Source organism: Bison bison, unplaced genomic scaffold, assembly GCF_000754665.1.
Source record: "Bison bison bison isolate TAMUID 2011002044 unplaced genomic scaffold, Bison_UMD1.0 scf7180017864299, whole genome shotgun sequence".
Taxonomy (NCBI): Eukaryota; Metazoa; Chordata; class Mammalia; order Artiodactyla; family Bovidae; genus Bison; species Bison bison.
The window spans coordinates 2,819,729-2,831,148 of NW_011494871.1; the positions used below are offsets into that span (position 1 = coordinate 2,819,729).

General features: G+C 44.2%; 1 protein-coding gene across 1 annotated transcript in view; it reads left to right on the plus strand.

The window, feature by feature from the left end:
- Window positions 1-11,420, plus strand: part of ATP8A2 (ATPase, aminophospholipid transporter, class I, type 8A, member 2) — a 452,578-nt gene that overhangs the window by 48,247 nt on the left and 392,911 nt on the right. Inside the window, exons 3-6 of the mRNA XM_010851206.1 lie at window positions 8,107-8,206; window positions 8,638-8,736; window positions 9,533-9,578; window positions 10,245-10,285. Coding sequence (XP_010849508.1) covers window positions 8,107-8,206; window positions 8,638-8,736; window positions 9,533-9,578; window positions 10,245-10,285 — 286 coding nt within the window. The remainder of the gene's footprint in view (window positions 1-8,106; window positions 8,207-8,637; window positions 8,737-9,532; window positions 9,579-10,244; window positions 10,286-11,420) is intronic.

Consider the following 11,420-nt stretch of genomic DNA (forward strand, 5'->3'; position numbering starts at 1 on the left):
TTTTAAAGTGTTTTTATTTTTTCTTCCATCTGTACTGAGATATAACTGATGTGTAATACTGCTTAAGGTGAACTGTTTTGACAACCTATTTTACATCTTTCTGTGTATTCCTTAATAATTATTGTGGATCTAGACATTACTACTACTGTTTTTAACCTTCCTACTAGCTTTATATATGGCTGATTTATTACCTTTATGGTGTACTTTCCTTTTGTTGTTGTTGTTGAGTCGTGTCTGACTCTTTGCGACCCCATGGACTGCAGCACGCCAGACTTCCTTGTCCTTCACTGTCTCCCGGAGTTTGCTCAAATTCATGTCCACTGAGTCAGTGATGCCATCCAACCATCTCATCCTCTGTTGTCCCCTTCTCCTCCTGCCTTCAGTCTTGCCCAGCATCAGGGTCTTTTCCAGTGAGTTGGCTCTTTGCATCAGGTGGCCAAAGTATTGGCACTTCAGCTTCATATTTGCCTTTACTAATAATTTTTTCTTTGGTGACTTTCATATTTCTAGTTGTGGCCTTTTCTGCTTAGGAAAGTTCTTTTTACAATTTTTTATAAAGTTAGTTTGGTGCTAAACTCTCCTTGCTTTTGCTTGTCTATAAAACTTCTGATTTCTCCATCAAATCCGAATTCAGCCTTGTTGGATTGAGTAGTCTTGGTTGTAGGTTTCATCCCTTGAAATATATTGTGTCACTCCCTTCTGGCCAGCTGAGTTTTTGCTGAAAAGTCACCCGATCCCCTTATGGGAGTTGCCCTGTATGTAACTTGTTGCCTTTCCTTTGCTGCTTTTAATATTCTCTTTGATTTTGCCTCATTGAAATTGCAGTCTTTCTTGGTGTGTTCTCTCTGGGTTGATCCTCTTTGGGACCGGGAGGCCACAGTCCCTCTGTAGATCCCTCTCAAATCATGGCTCGTTTTCAGAAGGCATCTTAGAGGAGAGTGCTGCTGCTGCTGCTGCTGCTAAATCGCTTCAGTCGTGTCCGACTCTGTGCAACCTCAGAGACGGCAGCCCACCAGGCTCCCCCGTCCCTGGGATTCTCCAGGCAAGAACACTGGAGTGGGTTGCCATGTCCTTCTCCAATGTATGAAAGTGAAAAGTGAAAGGGAAGTCGCTCAGTTGTGTCCAACTCTTAGCGACCCCATGGACTGCAGCCTACCAGGCTCCTCCGTCTGTGGGATTTTCCAGGCAAGAGTACTGGAGTGGGGTGCCATTGCCTTCTCCATAGAGGAGAGTAGATGTCTTTTTTTGCCAGAAGCAGAAAGCAGTCTATTTCAGGGGAAAAAAATCACCTTAGCTGCTAATTTCATTCCTCAATTTTAAACACATGGCATTCTTTCCTACTATTTTAATGGTGCCTGAGTAGGCAGAAGTGTAACATGTGTGTGTCTATTTCACAGTTGGGTGTCAGAAGCCAGGTCCCCTTGAGACTGGGCCACTGTTGCTCTCGAATCCACTCATGGAGACTTGACACCCCTCATGTCTCTGTGTTAAATCTCAGGCAGTCACCTCCATGGGTGTGTTCACTTCTGGAAAGTGCAGTTGTATCCTTAGCTCACCCTGCATGTAAGAAATTGCACAGAACCCAAAAGGAAATCTGTCACTAAAATTGCACATTTGGATTAAGTTTGGCAATTATGTGAGAAATTGACAAAAATAAACTAGAGCTTCAGGTGGCTCAGTAAAGAATCTGCCAGCAATACAGGAGACGCAAGAAGCGCAGGTTCGATCCCTGGGTCAGGAGATCCCCTGGAGAAGGGCATGGTAATCCACTCCAGTATTCTTGCCTGGAGAATCCCATGGAGAGAGGAGCCTGGCGGGCTGCAGTCCATGGGGTCACAAGAGTTGGACATGACTGAGTACGTGCATGCACACACACATACACACACACACACAGTAATAAAGGACAGACAGACTTGCTTTACACCCACCCTGAGTGAGGTTTGTGTGTGAGTCTTGCACCCTGATCCCACCTCCTCCTGGTCCCCAGGTAGGGGTCACTCGCTGTTGGAGCTCCCAGACTCTGCCCACCGGGAAATGGCTCTTGGACTGGCCACCGTGCCCTCCCCTTGCACCCCGCAGCACCACTGCCCCCTTGACTGAGGGCAGAGATGTGCACGGTGGACTTGGATGCTTCTGTTTTTATAACTCAATTTCAGAGTCAGGTCACACCTTGTTTGACATCTAGGGCAGCCTTAATCCTTCCCTTCTGAGAGGGCCTGTTGCCCTGGGTTTGGAAAGAATATATTGAATTCTGAGCAAAGGGCCAAGGGTGTTGTAATTCAGTGGACTGACCCATATTGCTTTCTTTCTGTGGCCCAGGGATAGAATCGGGCCTCAACTGTGACTGCTTCTGTGCTTACCTGCCTTCAAGACAGATGGTTTCATAAGTATCTGCTGTTTTTTTTTTTTTTTTTACTGAAGATGGAAATTCTCATGGAAAAGGATCCTTGGAGATTTGTGATGTAAAATTGAATGAGTGTCAGAACTCCTTTCCATTTGATTTTACATCATAAAGTTCACACGTTTTCTTCTAAAGCAGATGAATCTAACCTACTCTTTCACAGTGCTGCGTTTAAAGATGTTAGCCATCAGTATCTAACATCCGACCTTTGAGAATGCTTACCTAAGAGTTTTCTGCACTGAAAGACTTGCTTGGCAGCAAGTACCATGCTCAAGATGCTATCTTCTCTCTATTATCTTCTTCTCAGCCCATGTTTCTACGCAAAATAAATTGCTTTATGGCCAAAACTATTCATTGAATAATGTATTGAGTAAAGAAAACCAAATTAGGAATGTGAAAGGAACAAGACTCTCATGCTGTCTAATAGGAATTATGAGGGTATCTAATTTTCAAAGGTATATTTATAAGCTGATTAAAATTCAACCCATTTTTCTTAGTGGATGTGTGTTATAAAGATTAGGCTGATCTTTCAGCTGGCATGATCTATAATAAAGGCTATAAATAATTATAGCACTAATAGCACTGCTGGTTTCATGACTATATTCTGGTCCAGGCCATGAGGCCAGGCAGTATTCAGTACTTGTTTCCCAGTTATAGACCAAAAAATCAGAGAAGTGTTGAAAATAAGCATGTCAACATTTTGAAATGAGTTTATTAACCTCTGATGTGCAACTGGTAAAATTTTAGTAGTTTAGTAAAATGAGGTAAAACTTTCTAGTGGGGTGGTCTTATATTCATGTGAATGGGCACTGGTGATTAAGAGGGATTTTTGCATTTGAGATTTCCAGAATATAATTTGGGAGGGGTAGTTGACAACACATCCAGAGTCCCAGCCAGGGGAGAGGACGGTGGGCTTGGCCGTCCATTGGCACATCCTCCTGGGTGAGTCCTAGGTGTGTGGTGAGGCCAGGTGTCAATGAGAGTGGCAGGGGGTCTCCTGGGGGCTTTGCATAGAGTGGTCTGGGTTAGAGAATAACGGACTCCTAAGGGGTAACTAGGGCTTTCCTGATAGCTCAGCTGGTAAAGAATCTGCCTACAATGCAGGAGACCCTGGTTTGATTCCTGGGTTGGGAGATCTGCTGGAGAAGGGATAGGCTACCCACTCCAGTATTATTGGGCTTCCCTGGTGGCTCATCTGGTAAAGAATCTGCTTGCAATGCGGGAGGCCTGGGTTCGATCCCTGGGTGGGGAAGATCCCCTGGAGAAGGGAACGGCTACCCACTCTGGTATTTTGGCCTGGAGCATCCCATAGACCATTCCATGGAATAAATGGAATAAATGAATGAAGCTGAAATAAGTGGAATAAATGAATGAAGGGGTAAATGAAGGAAGCTGTTTATGAGGACATGAATGACTGTCTGAGGACACGTCTTCTTCCTCTGGTAATTCGGAACTGCTTTCTCATTGAGTATGTGAGAGCAGAAAGGTGGAAGGTCTCCTGCAGGGAGCTGGGGAGAGTGGAGGGTACCAGAACAGGGTTTTAGAGCCCCTGGCCAGCTCAAAGGGGTGAAGGGGTTTAAACGGGCTCCAGCTCTTCCAGTAAACGTCGAACAGTTCGGGTACATTAGGCTCATGTAAGAAATTTATTTGTGTGGGGCCAGAGAAGGAAAACACCCCAGTGTGCATTTACTGTTCACACGTAGAGTGTACGCTAGTTTGGTTCCTGGGTTTCTGGAGGCTTATTATCCGGGGAAGTTACACTTTGAGCAGCTGTTGAATTTTTAGATTTGCCTTTGGAAATCAACTTGAATTTTTCTCCCAGCTGAAAATTTGCACTCAGACATCATTTCAGGGTTGGTCCTGGGGCTGCCTTCTGGAGGTCAGATTCTGTAAGTGCTTGTGACTTGTGATGAGTGGGGAGCCCCCGACCTACATTTCTCCAGGCCCTATTTTCTGATGGGTTGTTTCCCACACTTACCAGATTGTAAGAGTTTCTGCAAGGCGTGTGTCCACCGCACATGTAGCCAAGTTCCTGCCCTGTTGAGTCAGGTCCCCAGAGAGGCCTTTGCTCACAGGTCACCTTAGCGACATGGTCCCTTATCACCACTGAAAGCAACCTCTTGCCCCGCCCTCCATCCCTGGTCTGTTTTCCTCCATCTATCCTGCCATGCACTGGTTTTTAAATCTCACTTTCCTCTAGAATGTAGTTCCCTCGAGACTATGCTTTTGTGACCCTCCGGTTTCCCACAGTGCCTGGCCCAGTGCCTGGTACATGGATGGGGCTCGGGACATACCTGTGCATAGATGGATGGATGGATGGGTGGGTGGGTGGATTTTTGTCAAGCCCCTGGTCATTCTTCATGTCACCTGATTTTAGGAAACACTGGTGTTTAGATGGACTGAACCACAGGGTACGGTTCTGTTTTCTCCTAGTCGTTTCTCCCCTTGCCCTAGGCCCTGCGGACTCGCTCAGTGCCTGAGATTCGCTGGCAGCTGATGCTGGGCCAGGTTCTCAGGGGTGCTTCCACCTGCAGACTGAGGGGGAACCTGGTGGGGTCAGTGAGCTCACCCGGTGGACAGACTCTTCTGCTGGGAAGCTCTTCCTTCACCCAGGTCATCCTGTACATGTTCTTCGCCCGGGGCAGTGATGGTAAAGATCTCCCATCCCATTACATCATGTAATGTTCAGTTGGACTGAACTCAAATGTGAGATTTGAATACATCTAGCTCCTCAGGGGTAGCTGCCACTCCAACTGTGGTCCTCAGACCAGCAGCTCTGGTCTCACCTGGGAACTTCTTAGAAATACAAAATCTGAGACCCATGTCAGACCCACTGAATCAGGAAGTTAGTTGCTCAGTCATGTCTGACTCTCTGTGACCCCACGGACTGTAACCCACCAGGCTCCTCTGTCCATGGAATTCTCCAGGCAAGAATACTGGAGTGGGTTGCCATTCCCTTCTCCAGCGAATCTTCCTGACCCAGGGATGGAACCCATGTCGCCTGCATTGCAGGCAGATTCTTAACCGTCTGAGCCACCAGGGAAGCCCACTGAATCAGGATATACATGCAGTGGTTAATCTTCCATGTCATTTTGGCTGGGCCATGGCACCTGGATATCTAGCCAAACATGTCTCTAGATGTTTCTTTCAAGGTGCCTTTTGGATGAGGTTTACATTTAAATTGACGGGCTTTGAATAAAGCAGATTACCCATGGTAATGTAGGCGGACCTTGTCAGATCAGCTGACAGCATTAATGAACAAAGAGTCACCTCACTGAGGAAGAAGGAATTCTGCCAGCAGATGGTCTACAAACCTGCATCGCTACATCAGATCTTCCCTCAGGCCTCCAGCTCTCCAAAGCCTGTCCTTCTGGGTTCTTACGGAGTCTTCATTGCAAACACACAGTTGAGTGAATCATTGAATCATTGGCTGTTGGTGATTGAAATCAATCTCCAGCTCCTCGTCTCTCTTAGGAGGGGGCACGACTGAAATTTCCAACCCTCCGATCATGTGGTTGGTTCCTCTGGCAACCAGCCAGCATCCTAGGGGCTTTCCATGAGTCACCTCATTGAGGTGACAAAAGATACATTTATCTCTGTCTCAACACTGTGGCAGTCCCCAGGGTTTTGGGAGCTCTGTGCCAGAAACTGGGATGAAGACCAAATATATGTTTCTTGTGATGAAGCACAATATCACAGCACCGTGCGCAGAAGAAGGCTAAAGATAACTCAAGGATGACAGTAATCACCGTATAATGAAGCCCCAGGCTGTTGTTCTTGGTCTTGCCTAAGGCAGTGGCCACAGGTGGTCCGCAGAGCCGCTTCTCAGCTCCATCAGATGGCCTCTGGCTGCTGTGCTGTTTGAGTTGTCCGTTTTCATGTTTCCTTCTGCCTTCCCAGGTTTGGTCACTGCCAGGTCTTTCAGGAGTACCGGTGCTTCAGGTGGCCTATTTTCTGAGCCCTTGGCTCTTCTGTCTGGTGCTTCTAACTGAGGTGTCTTTTCAGTTCAGTTCAGTCATGTCCGACTCTTTGTGACCCCATGGACTGCAGCACGCCAGGCTTCCCTGTCCATCACCAACTCCCGGAACTTGCTCAAACTCATGTCCATCAAGTCGGTGATGCCATCCAACCATCTCATCCTCTGTCATTCCCTTCTCCTCCTGCCTTCAATCTTTCCCAGCATCAGGGTTTTTTCTAATGAGTCAGTTCTTCGCATCAGGCGGCCAAAGTATTGGACTTTAAGCTTCAGCATCAGTGTATTTTAAACCTAGAAAACCTCTCGAGACTGTACCTCAGATAAAAGTGGGCTTCAGAAGGTGAGCTAGGACCTAGGCAGGTACTTTTATGGATGAGCCTTTGAGCAGCTAAAGGAGGCATGGTTCATTTTATCCCTCAGATCTTCAGTTCAGGCCTTTTCATTATTTTATGGTTCATTGATTATCTGCTACGTGCCAGGAATATACGAAGTCGAAGTTGTTTAAAAAAAAATTCAAGTGAGTAAATTTTAAAGATCATATTGGCTTTATTCAATGATTCATGAGTTGGGCAGCATTCCATTGAGCAGATAGAAAGGAGCTCTGAAAAGCTGTGCAAAGTGGAAGACTTTTATAAGCAGATAGGAGCAGGCAAAGAGGCTGCTAGCAAAGAATAGGGGTTGGGGACAAGGTCACCTTCCTTTGGGAGGACAGCACGGGGGTCTGTCAGGCAGATTACCTTGCGAGTGCGCAGCAGGTGATTCCAGACTGGTTGAGAATACACTCCTGAGAGAGGCTGAAACTCATCCGTTAGATCTGACATTGAGTCTTGGTTTGGAGATGTGGGCTGAGCACAAGTGACTCCATTTTGGGCTTGTTATTTCTTTTTTTTTTTCATAAAGTAAATAATATTATTCCCATAGTCTATTCTGAGAGTAGATAAATATAATACAAAGCAAAGCAGAGACTATGAAACGGAGGTGTAAACACCACACTGACTTGGGGGAGGAGCCTTCGAACTGGAGCAGACTTCACGGAGGGTAAGATGGGTAGGACCATTTAGTCCTGGAGACACCGCAGGGAAGCACAGGACGTTGGCTGGGGAAGCTGGGATGTGGATGAACGTGTCTGAGTGAAGGGTGTGTGGAAGTGGGGTAAAGTGTCTGTGGTGAGTGCCCAGAGAGGTACATTAAACGGCCAACCATGCACCTGTTACCATGCTTGGCAGAGTTGACTTTCTACATTGAATCAGCGACTGTGTGATGAGAATTCTAGTGGATCACCAATCCCAGGTGATAATTCTCCCTTGACTGTGAGTTTCTCAGCTGATGCTTCACCTCTCTGTGTTCATATCTTACTGCGTTGGGAACGCGTGCCTCTTTCTGTTTTGTGATCTTTGACACGTGTCTTTATCTTTCAAGATAAAGACATTCTGTTCACAGCCCGAGGCTCCCAGAAGGTGGGTTCATGTCCCTGCTTACACCGTGTGGCAGTAATCAAACACATATCCATCAAAGTTTGAAAGTCAAGATCACATCAGAAGATTTTCTTAGGAAAGGTGTCTTTTTACACTATGAAGCTTCATAGGAGCGGGCCAGCACAGCAATGTTCTTATCTCAAGTTTTGAAATATTTTGTTCTTATAGTTACTCGTGTACTTTTGGAATCTTTGTTTTCGTTGTTTAGAATTTCTGTCTCTACCTGATAGCAGTGTTGTCGCTTGCCCTCACAGCACGGCCAAGTACAGCGTGGTGACGTTTCTACCTCGATTCTTGTATGAGCAGATCAGGAGAGCTGCCAATGCCTTCTTCCTCTTCATTGCCTTATTACAGGTGAGGTTTATATAAAATTCATAGCTTTAATTGCATGGAAAATAAGCTCTTGCTGAAAGGTCACTTAACTGAGAAAGTGTTGTCATACTTGATGAAGTTTGCTTCCTTCATCCAGTCACTGTTTGCATGATTGCGATATTTGCATAAAGGTGGAGTTCTTTAGGTGTTTGCTTAAGGGAATTGCAGTTGTGAAAAGAGGCGTTGAAACATGATTGTGGGGTCCCACTTTAACCCTGTTTTTGTCCCAAACACAGAGATGTTGGGTAAAATGTTAAAGACATGTAACACACTTAACTGATTTTTAAAATAAGGTAATCACTTTGCAACAGAAATGGAATAGATCTACAGTGAGGAGTGAGTACTGTATTTCCTTTTTCATGGAGAGGATTTTAATGTGCCCAGTCCCTACTTTTGGTCTCTTTATCTTACAGCAAATTCCAGATGTATCTCCAACAGGAAGATACACCACCCTGGTGCCATTGATCATTATTTTAACAATCGCAGGCATCAAAGAGATTGTAGAAGATTTTGTAAGTTTTTGCTTTCGGATAATAACAACATAGTATTGACTGTAACTTACAACTTACTTGTTGCTTTGGAATCTTTAAGACAGAAAAATTGGTCTGTAGGCTAACCAGCCTCTCAAGGCTTGTGATGGTATTTTGGGGAAGAAAATGTGCACACACAATGCCTGAAATACCCCTACAGTGGGATAGAAGTAGTTCAGTCTGTGTTTACTGATGTCAGGTTGTCCAGAGTAGCAGCACTGAGGTTATTTTTACAAGACTCTTCTCCCTCTCGTCCTTGTTTCAGTGTCTCCAAGTTCATTGGCTCAAACTCTCCTCTGTTTTCTGTCTTCTTTTCCGGTTCTCTCTTCTCCCCTTCCTCTCCGTCTGTCTCCCCCTCTCTCTCATACGTGCACACACATTTTTCTGGAAATAGATAAAGAATAAATACAATGTAAATCAAAGCCAAGGTACTTTATCCATAAAGTTCTTTATCAATAAAATGAACTCAGTTGTTTGCTGGTAATCATGTAGAATAATTATTTTTGTTCAATCTAAAACAATCTAGGAGTAAAAGTTTTATACTTTAAAGTGCTTGTTCCTTGCGATAGCCAAAATACAAGCATTTAAACCTCATCTATTGTTACTGTGTTAGCCTCTGAATTTAGTGAGTGACCTTGACCATCGAACTGAATTTTAGGACATTAGGGTTCCTGCCAGTTGCCTTCTTTGTCCTGTTTTTGCCCAGTCTTACTGTTCTCTGTTTCAGTTATTCATTTGGAACTTTTGAAACTAACATCTTTTTTTCTTTCTGTAACAGAAGCGACATAAGGCAGACAATGCAGTTAACAAAAAGAAAACCATAGGTAAGATTCCAGGCTGACTCACTTTTTCTGCTAGAAAACTTAAGAACAAAACTTGCATTTAAGGAGTTTTAAATCGGTAGTTAATGGTGTTGAGATAAATTGAGGGAAGTAATCTATAAAATACATTAAAGATAGCAAAATGTCAGACAAGTCCAACAGAAGGTGAGTCCTGGTAGTTAAGATTTGAACAGGATTTGTGTAGAATTTAAGAAAAGATGGTAGTTTTCAGGAGCGAGACATACTTTATGTCCATAAAAAGTCAAAGCATTTATACTCTGGCTTTGCAATTGCTCCCTACCTCTGTCTACTTATTCTAGCATTTCTAGAACAGTAGCTCTGTGTTATTAGGGGGTGCATATGTGTTTTGGTAAAATCTTGCAGCAACACAGTGATGTCCTTTACTTCATATGGGCTAAATATGCATAGATGTAACTTCCTTGCATACACATGTATTTATGTGAGTGCATTGCTGTATATATGGTATGTAAGTATCTTGATGGGGCTCTGTTTTGGGGAGTGGTGGTATTACACCTTTATGTCTAAGGACATGGTGTATTGGAATTAATCAGTGGAATTTTAAAAGGAGCCTTTTGGAGTTTGGAAAGCTGGTCTTATTCTGATTATCATAGGTATTAACCAATACATTGTTTTGTTTTTCTTTGTCAGTGTTAAGGAATGGTATGTGGCAAACCATTGTGTGGAAAGAGGTAAAGACTGATTTTATTTTTTAAATTTGTGTATTTTAATTGGAGGATAGTTATAATATTGTGATGGCAGATATGCCAGAAAGTACTGGCTTGGAGACTTGTAATTACTTGTTACTGTAGATTTTGGAATCCAGTTTGTGTTAAGACATAAGCCATGTCCATTTCAGGTAAGTGTGGCAGTGTGGTTTTCCCCTGAGACTTTCCTAGAACGGGCGTGTGTATCCTTGGTTCCTGGATCTTCTAGGTGTTCTCCCATGTCGGCTCAGAGCTGGGAAATTCATTGCTCTTGATGGATGTTTCTGAAAATTCACAGCATTCTCTAGTTCCTAAACCCAGTTCAAGAAACATTTTCCTCTCATCTTCTGTTGCTATCTTAGTGTCAGTTCAATTTTTTTAAGTTTTTTTTTTTTTTCACTTTTGAGATTCTCCCTTCTGACATTTTTGGTGCAAAGGGTTTGGGTCTGATTAGCACTAAATCTGAAGTGATGGAGTCAGGGTTTGGAATCGTCTTATGTTGGTCCTGAGGCTGAGAGTTGTTGATGCTTTTGGCTTTATGAGAGCAAGAAGGCTTTGCATCCACACGACTGGAAGTTGGGGTTGGCAGGGCTTGAGAACGGCCTGGTGATTCGGTGGTTGCTAGTGATAAATAGAAGACTGAGAAAGGATCTGCTGTGCCATCTGGGTGTTTCATGTCTACTAAAGTTGGCTTTTTCAGGGAGTCGCTGTTGTGACTGGAGCTTAACGGTCACAAGATGTTCTTGGAGTGTGACTCATGATTCCAAGATGCAAAGCTGACTATCTTCATTTCAGAAGAAGACTGTGTTTTAGAAGGGTGACTTATAATAGTTTCTCTTGCTAAGCACTTAATAAACAATGTTTCAAAATGTCTCTGTAACTTTGTGAGCCTCCAGGATGCCCGAGATGTGGTAATGCAGCCTTCATTGTAGTTCTTTTCTTTTAACTCTGTTACTGGCTTACATTAAGCCCCCGGAGAAGGCAATGGCACCCCACTCCAGTACTCTTGCATGGAAAATCCCATGGATGGAGGAGCCTGGTAGGCTGCAGTCCATGGGGTTGCTAAGAGTCAGACATGACTGAGCGACTTCCCTTTCACTTTTCACTTTCATGCATTGGA